Below are 19833 nucleotides of genomic sequence, written 5' to 3'. Positions count from 1 at the left end.
GCACGTTAAAGATCCCCAGGTGGTCGAAATTACTCCATAGCAATCACTACGGCTCCTCTTTCTCTCTATTCACTTTCACTCCCACCTTCCTCCCTTCCCTTACGGCGCGGTTCAGGTGTCCACAGAAACAAGTGTGACAGATACTGCGCCTTTTCCTCCCTGTGAACCAACCAACAGATAATGCACGCCCCGCCCTGCTGGTGCAGTAGTAAGACGCCCGACTACTGCGCCGGGCTACCCAGGTTCAAACCCGACCTCGGCGGCAGCGTTTCGATGGAGGCGAAACGAAGAGGCGTCCGTGTGCTGTGTGATGTCAGCGCACGTTAAAGATCCCCAGGTGGTCGAAATTACACTGTAGCTCTCCACTATGGCTCCTCTTTCTCTCCCCTTTTACTCCTACCTGCCTCTCTTCCCTTATGGCGTGGTTGAGGTGTCCACAGTGAGACAGTTACCGCGCCTTTTCCCTTCCTATAAACCAATCAGAGGTGGCTCAGATACTGCGTCTTTCCATTCTTTTGAACCAATTGTTATTATTAATATTATCACTATTATTAATAATAACAATTTGTGCCCAACACGTTGAAGATTGCTCAACGAGCTGCTAGGTTTTATTTGCCCATATATATATATATATATATATATATATATATATATATATAAAATTGGCTCACAGGAAGGGAAAGGCGCAGTATCTGTCACATGCTCTGTGGAAACTTGACCGCGCCGGAGAGGGAGGGAGGTGGAAGTGAAAGTGGTAACAGAGAAAGGGGAGCCGTAGGGGAGATTTCGACCCCATGTGGATCACAGCGCTCGAACGCCACTTTCAAAAACTTTTTTTTTTGCATTACCTCGTGCTGTAGCTGTCTCGCCTGCAGGATGTGCCAACTTTTGAAATCCAGTGGGGGCTATTCCCACCGGCATTGAGACGCGCTGTCCAAGAAGCGTGACTTCGATGTCAATGTTGGCAACGTTTCTCAGAACACGTGGCAGGAGTCGCAACCTAATGTGGAAAACAATAACAAAAAACAATTTTATCGCTTGGCATCCTTGCACGTGGAAGCGTGCTAAATGTTGTGGTGGCCTGTAAATTTTGGAGAGGAGACTCCTTCTCTCATGTATAACTCATGGGGATGACGTTCCGGTCATTTATACTTGAAAGCATGCGTTAAGCCGATTGACTCGGTTACTGGAGAAAGTGTGTCTAAACACGTGACGCGGCACTGGCTCGCCACTTTACTCGCTTGCTCGGCAGGTCGTTGTTGTTGTGGCTGTAGGAAGAAGGAATAGAAAATGCACGTGCCTGCTACTGGCTCCGTAGCTCAGCCACCTCCGCTGCCTCATGCGGACAGAAGAGAAAAAAAAAAGTCATCCGCCACTAAAATGGTAGCGAGTGCAATGACGGCCTACAAAAGATAAAAATTCGGTGGCTGGCTAGCCCTTGCCGCAAGCGGCGCTGACCTGCCATGCCAGCCCTGCAGGGCCAGGAACAGCCACCCTACGACCGGACTGAATGCAGCGGCGCGCGCTTTCACAGCTGCATTCTAAGTGAGCGCCGCTGCATTCAGTCTGGCCTTGAGCAGGTGTGCATAACCCACTGACTCACCACTGCCGGGCCTCCGCGATCCGACGTATGCGTGAGCACAGTTACCAAGTGCCGAGGCTGTGGGCTTCCCAACCCGGCCAGCAACCATTCCTGTACGCCGCTGCCGTCTCTGCGGGAAAGAACACCTCACGGGCGACAGCCGATGCAAAGAAATATTTCGCACTCCGTACGCCGTCAAGCGCCGTCAGTGGGAAAATCGCAGACAGGCTGAAGCTGCTAAGCAAAAAGAACAAGCCTCCTCACGCCGGGTAATTTTACAACACGCCAGCCGCTGGGACAGCCAACGTTCTTGCAGCAATCAACGCAGTCTCAGGGACCGCTCGGACTCCTACCCACCCCTCGGGCTAACTGCCTCAAGGCTATCATCTCAGACGCCGTCCAGAACGAGGCCAAGTACGCCTGCCGTCGTCCAGCAGCAGCAGCAGCAGCAGCAGCAGCAGCAGCAGCAGCAGCAGCAGCAGCAGCAGCAGCAGCAGCAGCAGCAGCAGCAGCAGCAGCAGCAGCAGCAGCAGCAGCAGCAGCAGCAGCAGCAGCAGCAGCAGCAGCAGCAGCAGCAGCAGCAGCAGCAGCAGCAGCAGCAGCAGCAGCAGCAGCAGCAGCAGCAGCAGCAGCAGCAGCAGCAGCAGCAGCAGCAGCAGCAGCAGCAGCAGCAGCAGCAGCAGCAGCAGCAGCAGCAGCAGCAGCAGCAGCAGCAGCAGCAGCAGCAGCAGCAGCAGCAGCAGCAGCAGCAGCAGCAAGCGGCAGCAGCAGCAGCAAGCGGCAGCAAGCAGCAAGCAGCAGCAGCAGCAGCAGCAGCAGCAGCAGCAGCAGCAGCAGCAGCAGCAGCAGCAGCAGCAGCAGCAGCAGCAGCAGCAGCAGCAGCAGCAGCAGCAAGCAGCAAGCAGCAGCAGCAGCAGCAGCAGCAGCAGTAGCAGCAGCAGCAGCAGCAGCAGCAGCAGCAGCAGCAGCAGCAGCAGCAGCAGCAGCAGCAGCAGCAGCAGCAGCAGCAGCAGCAGCAGCAGCAGCAGCAGCAGCAGCAGCAGCAGCAGCAGCAGCAGCAGCAGCAGCAGCAGCAGCAGCAGCAAGCAGCAAGCAGCAAGCAGCAGCAAGCAGCAAGCAGCAGCAAGCAGCAGCAGCAGCAGCAGCAGCAGCAGCAGCAGCAGCAGCAGCAGCAGCAGCAGCAGCAGCAGCAGCAGCAGCAGCAGCAGCAGCAGCAGCAGCAGCAGCAGCAGCAGCAGCAGCAGCAGCAGCAGCAGCAGCAGCAGCAGCAGCAGCAGCAGCAGCAGCAGGAAGCAGCAGCAGCAAGCAGCAGCAAGCAGCGGCAGCAACAAGCAGCAAGTGGCAGCAGCAAGCGGCAGCAGCAAGCGGCAGCAAGCAGCAAGTGGCAGCAGCAAGCGGCAGCAGCAAGCGGCAGCAAGCAGCAGCAGCAGCAGCAGCAGCAGCAGCAGCAGCAGCAGCAGCAGCAGCAGCAGCAGCAGCAGCAGCAGCAGCAGCAGCAGCAGCAGCAGCAGCAGCAGCAGCAGCAGCAGCAGCAGCAGCAGCAGCAGCAGCAGCAGCAGCAGCAGCAGCAGCAGCAGCAGCAGCAGCAGCAGCAGCAGCAGCAGCAGCAGCAAGCGGCAGCAGCAGCAGCAGCAAGCAGCAGCTGCAAGCGGCAGCAGCAAGTGGCAGCAGCAAGCGGCAGCAGCAAGCGGCAGCAAGCAGCAGCAGCAGCAGCAGCAGCAGCAGCAGCAGCAGCAGCAGCAGCAGCAGCAGCAGCAGCAGCAGCAGCAGCAGCAGCAGCAGCAGCAGCAGCAGCAGCAGCAGCAGCAGCAGCAGCAGCAGCAGCAGCAGCAGCAGCAGCAGCAGCAGCAGCAGCAGCAGCAGCAGCAGCAGCAGCAGCAGCAGCAGCAGCAGCAGCAGCAGCAAGCGGCAGCAGCAGCAGCAGCAAGCAGCAGCTGCAAGCGGCAGCAGCAAGCATCAGCAGCAGCAGCAGCAGCAAGCGGCAGCAGCAAGCATCAGCAGCAGCAAGCAGCAGCTAGCAGCAAGCAGCAAGCAGCAGCAGCAAGCGGCAGCAGCAAGCAGCAAGCAGCAGCAAGCAGCAGCAGCAGCAAGCAGCAAGCAGCAAGCGGTAGCAAGCAGCAAGCAGCAGCAAGCAGCAGCAAGCAGCAGCAGCAGCAAGCAGCAGCAGCAGCAGCAGCAGGAAGCAGCAGCAGCAAGCAGCAGCAGCAAGCGGCAGCAGCAAGCATCAGCAGCAGCAAGCAGCAGCAGCAGCAGCAGCAAGCAGCAGCAGCAGCAGCAGCAGCAGCAGCAGCAGCAGCAGCAGCAGCAGCAGCAGCAGCAGCAGCAGCAGCAGCAGCAGCAGCAGCAGCAGCAGCAGCAGCAGCAGCAGCAGCAGCAGCAGCAGTAGCAGCAGCAGCAGCAGCAGCAGCAAGCAGCAACAAGCAGCAGCAGCAGCAGCAGCAAGCAGCAGCAGCAGCAAGCAGCAAGCAGAAGCAAGCAGCAGCAGCAGCAGCAGCAGCAGCAGCAGCAGCAGCAGCAGCAGCAGCAGCAGCAGCAGCAGCAGCAGCAGCAGCAGCAGCAGCAGCAGCAGCAGCAGCAGCAGCAGCAGCAGCAGCAGCAGCAGCAGCAGCAGCAGCAGCAGCAGCAGCAGCAGCAGCAGCAGCAGCAGCAGCAGCAGCAGGAAGCAGCAGCAGCAGCAAGCAGCAGCAAGCAGCGACAAGCAGCAAGCGGCAGCAACAAGCAGCAAGTGGCAGCAGCAAGCGGCAGCAGCAAGCGGCAGCAGCAAGCGGCAGCAAGCAGCAGCAAGCAGCAGCAGCAGCAGCAGCAGCAGCAGCAAGCAGCAGCAGCAGCAGCAGCAAGCGGCAGTAGCAGCAGCAGCAGCAAGCAGCAGCTGCAAGCGGCAGCAGCAAGCATCAGCAGCAGCAGCAGCAGCAGCAGCGGCAGCAAGCGGCAGCAGCAAGCATCAGCAGCAGCAAGCAGCAGCAAGCAGCAGCTAGCAGCAGCAAGCAGCAAGCAGCAGCAGCAGCAAGCAGCAAGCAGCAGGCAGCAGTAAGCAGCAAGCAGCAGCAAGCAGCAAGCAGCAAGCAGCAGCAGCAGCAGCAGCAGCAGCAGCAGCAGCAGCAGCAGCAGCAGCAGCAGCAGCAGCAGCAGCAGCAGCAGCAGCAGCAGCAGCAGCAGCAGCAGCAGCAGCAGCAGCAGCAGCAGCAGCAGCAGCAGCAGCAGCAGCAGCAGCAGCAGCAGCAGCAGCAAGCAGCAAGCGTAGCAAGCAGCAAGCAGCAGCAAGCAGCAAGCAGCAGCAAGCAGCAGCAGCAGCAGCAAGCAGCAGCAAGCAGCAGCAAGCAGCAGCAGCGGCAGCAGCAAGCAGCAGCAGCAAGCGGCAGCAGCAAGCATCAGCAACAGCAAGCAGCAGCAGCAGCAGCAGCAGCAGCAGCAGCAGCAGCAGCAGCAGCAGCAGCAGCAGCAGCAGCAGCAGCAGCAGCAGCAGCAGCAGCAGCAGCAGCAGCAGCAGCAGCAGCAGCAGCAGCAGCAGCAGCAGCAGCAGCAGCAGCAGCAGCAGCAGCAGGAAGCAGCAGCAGCAGCAAGCAGCGACAAGCAGCAAGCGGCAGCAACAAGCAGCAAGTGGCAGCAGCAAGCGGCAGCAGCAAGCGGCAGCAGCAAGCGGCAGCAAGCAGCAGCAGCAGCAGCAGCAGCAGCAGCAGCAGCAGCAGCAGCAGCAGCAGCAGCAGCAGCAGCAGCAGCAGCAGCAGCAGCAGCAGCAGCAGCAGCAGCAGCAGCAAGCAGCAGCAGCAGCAGCAGCAAGCGGCAGTAGCAGCAGCAGCAGCAAGCAGCAGCTGCAAGCGGCAGCAGCAAGCATCAGCAGCAGCAGCAGCAGCAGCAGGAGCAGCAGCAGCAGCAGCAAGCAGCAAGCAGCAGCAGCAAGCGGCAGCAGCAAGCGGCAGCAAGCAGCAAGCAGCAAGCAGCAGCAGCAGCAGCAGCAGCAAGCAGCAAGCAGCAGCAAGCAGCAAGCAGCAGCAGCAGCAGCAGCAGCAGCAGCAGCAGCAGCAGCAGCAGCAGCAGCAGCAGCAGCAGCAGCAGCAGCAGCAGCAGCAGCAGCAGCAGCAGCAGCAGCAGCAGCAGCAGCAGCAGCAGCAGCAAGCAGCAAGCAGCAGCAGCAGCAGCAGCAGCAGCAGCAGCAAGCAGCAAGCAGCAAGCAGCAGCAGCAGCAGCAGCAGCAGCAAGTGGCAGCAGCAAGCAGCAAGCAGCAAGCGGCAGCAAGCAGCAAGCAGCAGCAAGCAGCAGCAAGCAGCAGCAGCAGCAAGCAGCAGCAAGCAGCAGCAGCAAGGGGCAGCAGCAAGCAGCAAGCAGCAAGCAGCAGCAAGCAGACGCAGCAGCAGCAGCAGCAGCAGCAGCAGCAGCAGCAGCAGCAGCAGCAGCAGCAGCAGCAGCAGCAGCAGCAGCAGCAGCAGCAGCAGCAGCAGCAGCAGCAGCAGCAGCAGCAGCAGCAGCAGCAGCAGCAGCAGCAGCAGCAGCAGCAGCAGCAGCGGCAGCAGCAGCAGCGGCAGCAGCAGCAGCGGCAGCAGCAGCAGCAGCAGCAGGTGGCTCAGCTACAGAGCCAGTAGCAGGCCAGTGTATTTTTTTCCTTCTTCCTACAGCCACAACAACACTATTAAAGATCGCCAGGTGGTCAAAATTGCTCCGCAGCTCTGCACTACGACTCCTCTTTCTCTATTTCCACTTTTTCTCCCACTTCCTCATTTTCCGTGTGGAGTGGTTCCGGTGTCCACAAAAGACTGTGACAGATAAGGCGCCTTTTCCTTCATGTGAAAAAATAATATTATTATTAGTAGTATTACTGTTATATAATTATTAATAAACACGAATATATCGTGGAATGAAAAAGCGGTTTGAAAGCCTATCAGGTGTTCTCTGAAGGCGAAGGTTGAGCATCCTACTAATTCAAACCATCAAACAATGCACAACCGTGAACAACCGTGAACAACCTTGCCGACAACTTTGCTAAACTATGCATGACCATGCTTAACACAGCTTCCGCTCGTATCAGTAGATTTAAGCCATACTTAAACCCGCATATTCAAGAGCACTACCCTACTGAAAAACCAAAAGTTCTACGGGGCAATAACCTCATAAAATCTCATTTAATCGCATAAAGTCTCATACGGTGCACATCATTATCATAAAATATCGTACATAATTTATGATAATGTACAAGAAACTATGAGAACTTATGCAAGTATATGCGACTTGTACGTGATTTCTTATGTGAATTGAGTGAGATCGTGTGAGAAAATGTGAGGTTATTGCCCCTTACAGTTTTTTCAGTAGGGTAGGGATCAATATAAAAATATGTAAGCAGCAAGAGAAAGAGAAACAACTTTATTTGCCCGAGATGTCGTGAATTAGGGCAGGTGGGTCCTGTGTGTCCCCCAGGTGGGAGCGACATCCTGGGCCCACGAAATAAGTGCAAGTTGTGTATTCTTGTCTGGCTTAGTAAGGAGTTGGTGCCAGCTTTCCGCAGAGGGAGCTGGCAGGAGGGCTTTTGGGGGCGGGTTATTTTCGCATCCCCAGAGGATGGGTGCCTGAGTGGCGGGTTTTCCGTTGTTGCAATTTGGACATGCGGGGTCGTATTCCTCGTTAGTAATTAGCAATAGGCTGGAGTGACTAAGAATTGATTGTGTCTGTAATCTTACCCGCGATACATTAGTGGTGCGGGGAGTCTACTCCAATTAGACTCAACTACACTCGGTGTCTGTAATCTGCAGAGCAGGGTGGCTTGTGCTCGCTCAGGGTCGGGGTGTGGAGACGGGAAAAGGCGTCGCATCTCTTTCTTTGCGAAAATCGGCAATTTCGGCGAAAGTCTGGGGGGTTTCAACGAGTACGTCCGGTTGCGTGAGTGAGACCGACAATCCGGATTGTTAATCATCGGGCAAGTTGGTCGGCCCCATCGTTTCCAGAGTTGCCTGCGTGGGTGGGTACCCAGAGTAGGTTAATTTTGTGGTCGGGAGTGCAGCCGCGCAGGATGCGTGCAGCAGGAAGCACATGTACCCTGCCGAGAAATTTAGAATTGCTCTTTTTGAGTCACTGAGGACAGTAGGCGTACGCGGGTCAGCGATGGCCAGCCCTCTCGCTGTTTCTTGCGCTGCGGTGGGAGAAGAGGCGCGCACCATGGCTGCGGAGATAAGGATAGATTGCGGTGTGGTAGCACAGGCCACATAGGTTGTTGCATCTTGCCTTGCCGCGTCCACGTATGTTGCGTGTTCGTTGGTATGGTAGATGTCTCAGGCAGACATTGTTAGGCTTCTCAGCTTGTTTTGGATGACTTTCATGTTCAAATAAAAAAAAAAAAGCTTTCAGGGAGAGATTACAATCTATATACTATGTAGTCTATAAAGCCCGAACAACAGCAGCGAGTAGTGTTTATTAGTTCGCTTGCAGAAGACAGAGAAAGGCCGAGAGAAGAGAAAGAGAAAATAGAGTAAATATATTCTCGCTCACTTAAGGGTGATAAACGCTCCACTTGCGCATCAGTTCCTTATTGGTCTATGCGATTAATAATTCATAATATAGATAGCCCCACCGTGGCGGTGCAGTGGTTACGGCACCAGACTACTGTGTGCAAGGATTTGTGATTGAATCCATGAGTTGAATTAAACCCCGTAAAGCCATCCAAATCCTATTTTAGATGGCCAGGTTTTCGTGTCAGCCCCTTACTTCCCATGCGTGAATAACAGCAAGAAAGGTTGATAACAAAAATGTTCACAATCTCGAGTGTAGTGAAGGTATGTTTAGACATTATGGGGAATCACAGTAAACCGTTAACCGCGGTTCATTTCCGGGAACAAGAATTGCTACGTTTCAAGTAAATGTTCCAGGAAAACGCACACTAATGCAAGATAAAGCATTGTACGAACTCCACGAAATAAATAAATTTTCAACAGTTTCCCACATAAGATTCCAGACCGGCTGCACATGACTCGCATTAGAATATGCATTAAAAAGATACAATCAGCAACACTACTATCGAGCGTGAAGAAAGGCCAGAGCAAACTCATTACGTGCAATAGCACGTTAGCATCAAAACATCTAAATAGCGTTAAGCATAACTGACAAAAGACAAAGTCATTACATTTAATAGTCATAATCGGAGGCGTCATTAAGTTCTGCGATAAGTTCGAGCCGGAAAGATTCATAAGTACATTGAACGGCGTGCATGTCTGCAATGCTTCTCTAAAACCTTACACCAACGGGGAAGCGCTGAAAGAAAATCTATAGTACCACAACGGGCACGCTTGAGGCTGGCAAGATTGTGGAAGAACGTCATACAAGCTGTTGGTGCCACGGGAATACCTTGTTTAATAATATACCGTCTGATTTTCTAATGAACATGGGAGATATGCAAAAAGCGTATTTATGGTTTCGCATTGTTCCAAATGCAAAGTACGAGATTTTTTAATTATTATTGACAGTATGACTACAGTACTCTCAATTTTAAAGCATATCCTAGAATTTGCAGTGTTAAAGAATATTTAGCCTCAGTACGTGAAAGCATGTCACGTGAGCGAAACTCTACACGGGTAAAGTAGAATACCTCTCCGTTGACGTACCTTTTATAGGCATTCAGATTTTCAGAGATAGTTTGTAGCTGGTCGGCGCCGTGTTGGTAGTAGGTTTGTATCTTCGGAGGCAACTTAGCATAGGCAAGCCGCTCGATGTCGTCGATGGTTACCGCTATCTCACTCACTTGTTCATTACTGCATGCAGTGCTTCGTGCATGCTCGAGGGATTGGTCTTCTGCTTTGTGCGCCATACCTGCGCTGTACGCCTCAAACAAAGGTTTTGTTTGCTGGTCAACATTTATGGTACTCCTCACAGCTGTTCTCTGCTTACTACAGCATGAAACGTGTCAAGTTGTAGTTTTTAGTAGTTATATCTGGATCACCTGAAGTTGACCTTCCGAGCAAGCTTTCAAAGCAGATAGACTGAATTTATATATGCATCACCTGAAGTTAACCCAGAGACAAGGCTTCACAACAGATAGACTGAAGTGACACGGGCTGCAGTCCTTTCCTGAGCGTTGATTCAGCTAGAGGGCTTTGCGCTAATTAGGCTGTCTGATAGAAAGTTCAGTACATATACGATACGACTACGAAGTCAACTGAGCAAACGCTGCGTTACAATATCAGCAGCTGCAGCTTATGACATGCAGCAAAAGCAGCTGGATGCTGAACTTCGTACTTTTTTGCAATGTTGATATATTTCTCCTTACAGGAATATGCAAACAATTTTATTCAGCAAGAAATACGTTGGAAAAATACAGGCACGCGATGTAACGTGTTCTGGCCATTGGCAATGTTTCAGCGACATGAATTTCAGTTCGCCTACATGTACTCATTCTGCGAGGTGGCGCATAACATGGACGTATTTATGGCATATTTGCATTCATGAAGAGAAAAATTATGTGTGACACTCAAGCACCGCCGGTGAGCGCATGACGCTCAGAGGTAATGTTCACATATACGACTCTAACAAAGCCATAATTATGCGCATGCGTGACCCAGGGGCAGCGTGAATGCAATGGTCCTGGCAGGCCAATTTTGATGTCTCGCTGTGATATTAAACGAGTGGCGTGAGCTTGCAGTTCGGCCATGTCAGCTGACAGCTTCAGCTCGCTCACAATGCCACGCCACCGACTGGCCGCTGACGCTGTTCGCCGAAGCCGGCCGCTCCCCCCATATTTTCGGTGAACTGGGCCTTTAACAGTATCGCGTTAAAAAAGGGGGTTGTGCGAACGTATATAGAAAGAACTTTCACACCCCTGGCTGAAGAACCACGTTTAACGAAGGAACTCCTTATGATTTTCGCTTTCCAATGCGTGGAGATAGTAGAGTTAATAAGTCTGATATTATTTATTTTTGAAGAAAGACTCGGACTGTGCAGGACAATCAAAATTTGTGTGGTGAATGGAAAAGAATCACCGTTCTTCAGTTGGCCTAAATTCTCTCGCAGCCTTGACACGAGCAGACACGAGCAGCACACAAAGAAACCAGTGTGCAAAAACCAAACGTGCGAACAGCCCTGAGATGACACTCGAAACAAAGATTATTTCTTTCCGTTTTTTTTAAGGTTTATATTAGCCTTACGTCCTCCACCTAAGGCCAGATCCACTAGCGTTTACAAACATCCCTTCTGGAGAGGCGAAGGTACGGCAAGAAATCTACGTTTGGGGAGGAAAGACCATGCGTATACTGCGTCAGAAACTTATAGATGTGATTTCATTTGGCAGGGGTCCGACGAGGTTCACACCACTTATTTCAAACTGTGCAAACATAGCCGTATGGCGTCACTAAGAAACTATGAAGCTTTCACAGAAAAGTTTTAGTTGAAGGAAAATTGTCTTAGACCTCACATCTACCATGGCTGAAGTCGAATGTTTCTTAAGTACGAAGTTTCTGTGAAAGCTTCATAGTTTTGTTGCGTTATCATACGCGTGCGCTTTTGCGGATCGAAGTGAGCAAATTTTCTCTGTATGTGAACCTACTGTATCATGGAGGACTTGCCAAAACGTTGCGCCATCGTGAGCCGTGTTACAACCAGCAGGTACAAGCAGCATATGTTTTTGTCGGAGATCTGGGAATTCAGTGGACAACAGCCATTTCAAGATTCATTGTGGCGCAGAGATGAACCCATACTGAAACATTAGAGAAAATTAGGCTTTATGTCATCACGCGCATTAAACATTTGGATACACGGATTTGTATAGCAGTGGTCAGGACGTCGACAAAGAAACTTTAAAAGACGAATACGATGCTGTACAGATGACGCAACGTTGAAAAATGGTATTCTAATGACTTGAGTACTTTTTATTATTTCAGAAAATGAAGTATATTCTCCATCAGTTTGAGAATGTCTGTAGAAACGCAAAAGCCAATCACACTTCTATTTCATAGGCGGATGCTTTATTCCCACACTGTTAGGCGAAACCACGGGGGACTTGAGGTTTGGACACCCTACAAGTTAGCTTGTCGCTATAGCTTTAGATATTCCAGCACTTAAGGAATTGGTTTTTCATGCGTTTGTTTTCAAGGATGAAATGTTCTAACTTCCCGTTGCCGCTGTGTCACGGGTGACTTCGGCACCAGAACGCTAGGGGAACACTGAACCGAAAGCAAATGAACTTAGGCTAAAAACGCTGCCGACATTTTGGTGCACAGAGACCTCATTGTCAACAGAGTGGCGGACGAGCAGTAGCTCTGAACTTCACCTTCTTCTGCTGGATCGACGTCGCATGCGGGTGTGTTTGATTAAGGCGTGACCTTGCTAACAGGATCCGTGCCTAAATTGCTACATTGGCCTACGTACGTCTGTACTGTGAGATATTTCATGCTTACGTCTACTTTGGACAATATGTTACGCAGAATTCGTGATATTTAGTGCAACATACATGTGTTGGGGGCCCTGCCATTTTGATGAGCAGTCTTTTCTGCCTTATGTTATGATTTGTGTAAATTTCGTTCTGGTCCATTGACAATTTTGACGGATTAAAGGCAGCCCCGCATTCGAGGCTAAATGGCAGGTGTAGGAAGGACTCTAAAAATTCTGAGACTGGGCTCAATAACAAAATTCCTCGTTGAACTAATAAATCATGTTTTTAATGTAGATGAGCCTCACAATTTTTTAGATACATGGTTTGGAGTGGTCGTTGAAAAATAAAGAACCTTCCAAAACTGGACATCGACGCTTGCATCTGCAAGCGACCGTCATGGGAGCGATGCCGCGCATGAGAATCGCACGCGTTCAGGGTGGTTTTAGGGTCATGATCACCGGCCCTCACTGTTCCTTACACAGAAAGAAAATTTGTAGAAACAACTATAAAGTTAAAAATGACCATTTTAGGGGTGAGCAGACTGTGCAATCATTTCATAAACAGCTAAAATGATGGTCCATGATTTCGCTTGTGAATGTCGGGTGCCTGTATTTCAATACAGCAAGCTGAATCCCATTAACATTTACGTGTGGCCTCACCTCATTCGAGCGGGCAACGTCGTAGCATGTGCTACGTTTCTGAGCACATGTGTGTACAGCGCTGGAATGGCGTGCTGTGGAATAAATCACAGTGGGCAGCTGCTGCGTTGAGGGCAATATGATCCATCTTTCCCATAATTTTTATGCAGCTTTGCTCGAGTGCCCATATTGAAACATAGAGTTTGCTGCATATATTCCTTGTTCTTCAAAGGCCCACTCGAATGCTTCGAGGACATAGTACGTTGCGGTTTGAATTCGATGCCATCGAGTTTTCCGCGCCGTCGCACGTGGGGCGGTGAAGAGTAATAGCTGCAATCTTATGTTCCTGATCTCATTTATCTATAATTCAATTTCCGGGTGTGAAAGCGTTCAAGTGCCATTTACCTAATAGTGTTTAGCGTGTGCATAAACCCTTGCTTGCAGGTAAACTTGGCTGTCCTCATGCTTTCATTTAAACGAGCTTGTTTCTTGTGAATCCCACCTCTTTGTTTTGATAATTAGTGTAGGCCGTAAGACATTGGGTGCTAATAATAAACAAGCAGCTTTGCGAAAGTATACAAAGTTGAGATGAAATATGAAATGCGAGCGTTTGAATAGTACCTTGGAGTACGATGAGGCGCAATTTCCTTACCGTTACGGTCGCATCGCGACCCCATGAAAATGACCCGAAGCTATAATTATTCCAACTATTCTAACAAAAGGAGACAGGGTTACAACTGTCCTGAATCTTTACCTAGAAGAAGGATGTCATCTCCAAGAAATGTTACGAAGAAGCAAACTTTCAAGATTTCAATGCCTTGCCAATACGCAGTTTACGCAGCCAAAAACGGCTGCCTCCTCAGCTGGTGGCTGTGGGAAAGCAATGTAATCATATCTTCATGCTTTTATCGCTTGTCATGAAATCGGCGAACAATATTAGGCCGGCGCGGCGGAAAGGAAGCCCGCGCGGTGTCTGCGTCGAGCGTTCCAGCGTATTCGAGAAACTTCTCCGCGCGATGAGAGCCCGTTGCCTTGCATGCTTCAATGTAAACTCCGCATCCTCCTCACTCTGTGACGATGGTTACTCACCCGGGCATAAGATGCGGGTCATCTCGAGAAGCTTCGGCCACGTACAACCAATGACGACAGATGGCTCGGCGGGAGGAGAAGGGGACGCTTAAACGAGTAAAGTTACGTGTATGTGGTTGCCGGCCTTGGTGCGTCGAAACAGACAGACGCCGCGCGCCCTATTTATTCGCTTTGCCAGATAGTCAGCGTCCGAGTTAATGGTTGCTGAGAGTTAGCAAGTGCTACTGCTCGGGTTCCGGGTCAACCCGCTGCTCGGCAAGCCCGCTGATATGGGAGGGAGTGCCGCTCGCCCTACATGGAGGCCACATCGTTACTCCCGAGACGTCGGTCTGCGACAGTGCCCGGTGAATAATTTGGTGTTTGTTTGTTTGTTAGATTCTCTCTTTTATTGTAATGTTTTGAAAAGCATTTGTGCTTATTGATATCCCATTTAGTTGCAGGCTTATTATTGTGTTTTTGTGAATCTCTCGTCTGTGTATTGTGTTAGTGTGTACTCCTCTGTATCGTCTCTTGCTGTGTATAAAGTTTGTTCGTGTTTGTCACTTCTGACTCTAACCCTTACTCTGGCTTGAACCTTCGAAAGCTGGGCACCAAAGGCCTTCCACCCCCCCCCCCTTCAGTGCTTACAAGATATTTGACTTCCGGTTTAGCTTGCCACGCAAGCTGGGTGCATCTCCCTTGAGACCGGGACAGCTACTTCACTTACTCTAAGGCTGTCTGGGGGTGTGCGCACCAATAATGGCGTATCGTTGGAACACGTAATGTTGACGTTGAGGAGAATGTCCGGTGCAAATTTTGTTGATATTTGTGAGCATCGAAAAATCGGCATAATTGACCTTAGAGGCGGAGCATAAGGGTCCATAAGTTAATAATTTAGAAATGATTCTGCCTCAAACTTCCTGCAATGGCGGCGCCTTCCCGATAGAATTAGGAAAACAGAAAAACTAAAATACAAATAGCTTGAAGGTAGATTCGACAAGGCTCAGTAACGAACAAGAGGAAATATTACCCTCTGAATTGATTACACAATATTAACTTGCCACGTGAATGTGCAACATGATTACTGGCACATCAGCAGACATAAGAGGCTGGCATCACGTAACCTGAAACAACAAGAACATCACAATAACTGGCGAGATTTCTTACAACATAATCAAGAAGTGTGTTCTCATTGGCAATACCTCTGAGTTTTATGAGTGAGTGAAAGGGTTTCCCTTCCACTACAGGATGTCTCCCGTAGTAGAAATCGCTTTGAGACGTCAAACCATATAAAAGAAAAGTACCAATGACTCAAAATTTTTACCAAATTTTGTAACTTTTACCTTCTTCTAGCAGATCTCGAATTATATGACAAAGGATCCCTGTGAGCACGGGAACTTAAGCATGCCATTATCCTGTTAATAAAATATAGAAGTTAGTCCTTTGTAAGTTTTGTTAATGATTTAAAATACTGTTTACTACTGTCTGATTATCAATGGCACACTTTAAGGCCTTAGTAAGTATTAAAACAATCGTGAAAGGAGGAATCAATGAATAATCAAAATAATCTGCAATTTATGACCCTGTGCAAGGAGAAATGTAGCTGTCTTTTTCTTTTTTGCAAGAAAGATTGTCGTTAACTACGATACATATGCTACGGATATATATATATATATATATATATATGTATATATATATATATATATATATAACATAGGTGTGCTAAATCTTATATGCAGCGATCCCAAGCAGCCCGCCGTCAATGGACCGCCAATGGTCCAATATTGGGATATATTGGTCCCAATATTGGTCAATATTGGCGTCTGATTGGGGCGCACAAAGAGCCAAGATATATGCCAATCAATTTGATCGGCTCTCCTATCAAAACCAGTATTGGCATACTACCTTGTTTACTGGCATTCAACGGCACTCAATGGCTACTCAATATCTTCCACCCAAGCTCGCTCACTGGTTGTTATATCACGGCCATCCCGCCAAGCTCACTGGCCATCTAATATCTTGTATCCATGCTTATTCACTGGATATTCACAACTGGCATCCAGCCAGATTTATCGGCTACCCAATATTTCCAATTCAATCTTGCCCAGTGGTCTTGCATTATTGGCATCCAGCCAGAGCAATTGGCAATCCGGCTAGTTGCTTTTTCGTGCTATGACTAACAGGCACCTGCAAAGCCATCCCCTACTTATGCAGTGCAGATATTTTTCATGCAGCTTTTTATTTAAATAAAGCATGCTGAGGATATCCATGCACAAAAAATAATACAGCTGAAAGGTTCACTGCATGGTGATTTATTAGGTGTGCACGTGTTACAGGGCATGGAAACATTTAGGCAGAACTCTTAGACTTCAGTGCTCCTCCTGTCTTTGCGTCCCTTGGCAAGGTGTTCTCAGGTCCCAGGTTGGAGGAAGGCGCTGCGTTCATCGCAGCTTCTTTTTTGGTCGGTTGTAGGGGCAGCAGCTCCATGCAGCATTTAAAGATATAGACTTGAGCAGCGTGCATAACAATGTATTTCCTTTCGCAGATGGCACCTGGAAATAAAAGCAACATTCATAAATCCCATTAAGAAAGAAAAATTTTGGAAAGTGGAAGTGCAGCTAGACCGTGGAGTAAAAATGCAAAATAAAGCACTACCTGTAGGCCTTCAGGCAACTTTCTTGTCTGATTTACTCAGGTTAAAATAAGCTGCATGCTCAGTGAGGCCGGCCATATTAACTTGGTTACATTGGTTGCGACATCTGGCAGTGCACGGCTTCCCATGTGGATGTGTTGTTGACGCTGGAAACATAAAACAAAATGATATTTGCCGTTATCTATTCGTTAAACGGTAGTCAGTGCTTGCCCCCTTATACTTGTAGTGCCTTTGTGATCGAACACCTGTAGAAGAAAGACGTCGTCATAACTGGAAGCTTCAAATCAATAGCTTTACTTTGAATAGATTGCCGCAAGAACTAAAAAGAAACTACAAAGGAAAAAAAAAGAGACACAAAAAATTGTAGTCGCACTCCGACCGCGGCTGCTAAATTTAGTGTGCACCGCATCATTACTGCAAACAGAACGTTTTAAAAGTTGTCAAAGCTGCAGCCAAAACAACGTACGACACAGATGCTTTGGGGTTTGTATGATACACTCGAACTGATAAAATAAAGAAATCCGTAACTTAGCATCACGTTTGCTGTGGAAACAAGTTTGTACGTGTGGTAAAGTCTAATAACTATGGTAGCAACTGTAAATAACCTATTTTAAGCGGCTATTTTATGACACTTCTACTACTCGGAATTAGCGCAAGAGAAAGATCAAACACGTGAATAAGCTACGCGTCGTTTAGACCATTCCAATAGCGCATTCATAACGGCAAATTACAATACTAAATATTCGCTCGCAACTAAAAATCATGTCCCAGAATGCTAGAATTAACTCTGAGTTTTGAATATAGTTTGTAAAAGAGACTGACCACTTCAGACACACAACACACGCGCGATGAAGTTGTAACCTGAAAATCACACAAAACACGCGTCATGTTTTACAGGACCACGTTTTTCTTTTGCAATACAAATTGGCCACCTCTGCGCCGTAAATTTTGTCATTATGACCAGAGTTTATGCATACAAAATAGTGCGCTGAAAATACAGTTCAGAACTGACTGGCGTGGTGCAGTCGAAATAAATGACTTTCTGTTCTCGCAAGCATATCGGTTATTGACATGATGATCAAGGCTGATAACATACTGCACCAAATAATGCAAAAAAAAGTATCTTACCATACGGCTAGCGCAGATTTGCAGACCTCACTTGCAACAATCCAAAATGAATGCTGCCACGCAAAGTACATCCCAGGGATCTGATGCTTTATACACCTGGTAAGAAAAAGTAGCGATCTTACAAGGAGACAAAGCAAGAAATAATCTCAGAGAGCTCAGTTATGAACAAACAACTTAAAATGCTGGTGGTACTCACAAATATCCTCTTTCAGGCATGGCCATTAAAACGAATCGGAACTAACAGAAGGCTTGGTTCTTCGGTTCGGCTGTCCAAAGCTGCGGGAGCTCGAGCAGCTCGAGCCGGTGGGGATTGTGTGGCCGACCAGACGCCTCTGAATCAGCGGCTTGTGTCGAGTTGTGAGGCAGGGTTGGAAGGGGGCAGAAGGATGGTTGTGTTTTCTCACCCTCTCTTTTTTTTGCTTGAGATCTGTCGAAAGAGTAGGCATAAAGCTCGGAAGGGGGTGAGAGAAATGAAAGAGGCCCCGCAGGACCACGTGAGCCCAGAAGGGCGCCGGCCAGGAAAGTTGGCGGGAAGGAAGGGAAGAGTGAGGGGGAGTAGAGTGGGGGGCATTGTGAGCAACGCCTGCCTAGCCGGGAGGAAAGAGAGGGCAGTGAAGGTCGCTGCCCTTCCGCGATGACTGCTTTACGGGGAGAAAAGGCTACAAGATGGGAAGTTGAAAGCGGTTTGGAGAATTGCTTTAGTCAAGGCCCTCGGGCGGAGAGGCGACAAAAGGACGAGAGAATGGAAACCATATGTTCTTTGTGCCAAGCTTGTGAGGAGGAATGCGCAGAGTTTGCCCTTGGCTTCGCTAAAACAACGAGGAGTGCGTTCGGAGCTCTTTGGTCGCCTCGACTGTTGGCTCGGTAACATTTTCAGTGGAATGATAATTTCGCTATATTTTTTTTTGTTAATGCAAAATACTTTTCACCTCATAGTTTCAAATAATAATCACATACGTAAAACAATCTTCAGTTTTCACGGAATCGTCCTCGGTTCGAACAAATGGACATATTTTTTTTTATTAAAGATGGCACACAGGTCGCTGTTCATGACGTAGTGCTCTTGAAACGTCATCACGCGCAACTGAGCGATGCAACAGCCCGTATACTTGCTGTAATCCTATTAAGGAAAAGAAAAGCGAAAACGACCATAACTACGAGTACTTCAAGGTTAAAAATTCCCATGTTATTCTTTTTATTGTTTTTTTTTTCAAATCAGGTGGACATTTAGAGCAAGAAATAATCCGCGTAGAACTAAGCGTGGGCATATCAAGAAATACAAAATACTCGACGAGCTAAGATCTGAAGAACTAAATTTGCAGTAAAGAAAAAATAGAAAGAAAGCAAGGGTCAACATTGAAACTATATCTACGAACTTGGGACAAGGTTGTCATCAGAAAGCAGCGCGGTATAATCATCTTTCAGTCCGCGGAAGCAGCGCTTGTGAAAGCGGCAGAATATTTCACAAAGGAACCCTAATTCTCAATCATGTTTTAAATTCTTCGAGAGTGGTGTTCTCTAAAAATGCCTCAAAACTGCTGAAGTAACGCACTCGCATTACTTTTAATATATATGAATTGCAATTAGCTGCCTGGTTGACATGATGGGATAGAATTATTTAGTTCTCTGAAGGGAAACGCCTTCGGTGCGGTGATTATATGGTTGGATAATAAGGCAATGAATGTTTGAAGAATAGTTTCTGAACAATGTTTAGGAGAGCGCTGTCAAACGCTGTGGTCAAATGCATCATTATGAGCCATATATTACAGCTTTCGAACAAAAATTACTGCCGTAAAGAACATCGTTATTATGCAATTTCAATTTTGTTACCATATACGCTGGCGACACATGTGCGCGCATTCATTACACTGTAGGTAATTGTTTTAAATTTTTTTTTCGTTTGCCTAGCCCCATGCAGTGCTGTTGATTTTTTTTTATTATCTTTTACATGTACACTACTTTTTGGCAGTGTGCGATTTACGTCGCATTAGAATACGAACCATTCCAGGACAGTTCAGATTTGTATTCTTGTCATGTGAATTAGCTAGACATAACGTAGAATATATGTTGCTTGTATTTTTTCTTTGAGCTGAAATATTTTATGCGCTGCTGCACCGATGGCCAAAGTCGTCCAGTCTGTCTGTTGCTGAAGCCCACAGCAGAGCGCAAAAGAGTGCAGTACAAATTTGTGTTTAGTAGATATTAGAACTCGAAGGCCCTGAAAGCAGCCCAACATATCTGTCTATAAGAACAGCTAGTACTGAGGCGTGGTATAGTCGGTGCTTATGCTGAATGCCGGAAACAGCTAGGGTAATGGCGAATCATGCAGTGCGTGTTTGATTGGCTAGCGCGATCGATCTCTCCCACCTCTGCTTAGCTTGAACATGTTGGGTTTCTTTCCATCACGTAAAAAAAAGGCGGAAAT

General features: G+C 48.7%; 1 protein-coding gene across 1 annotated transcript in view; it reads right to left on the bottom strand.

The window, feature by feature from the left end:
• The window catches only part of LOC146195734 (uncharacterized), a 53081-nt gene extending 43716 nt beyond the window's left edge, over positions 1-9365 (bottom strand). The window contains exons 1-2 of the mRNA XM_084596844.1: positions 9163-9365; positions 849-1000 (exon numbers count right to left, since the gene is read on the bottom strand). Of these exons, the coding sequence (XP_084452970.1) occupies positions 849-1000; positions 9163-9365 (355 nt within the window). The remainder of the gene's footprint in view (positions 1-848; positions 1001-9162) is intronic.
• Between the last annotated feature and the right edge of the window lie 10468 nt (positions 9366-19833).

Source organism: Amblyomma maculatum, chromosome 3 (assembly GCF_055883805.1).
Source record: "Amblyomma maculatum isolate TAMU_Amacu chromosome 3, ASM5588380v1, whole genome shotgun sequence".
Taxonomy (NCBI): Eukaryota; Metazoa; Arthropoda; class Arachnida; order Ixodida; family Ixodidae; genus Amblyomma; species Amblyomma maculatum.
The sequence above is the reverse complement of the archived record's forward strand: the minus strand, read 5'-3'. Positions and strand labels throughout refer to the sequence as shown.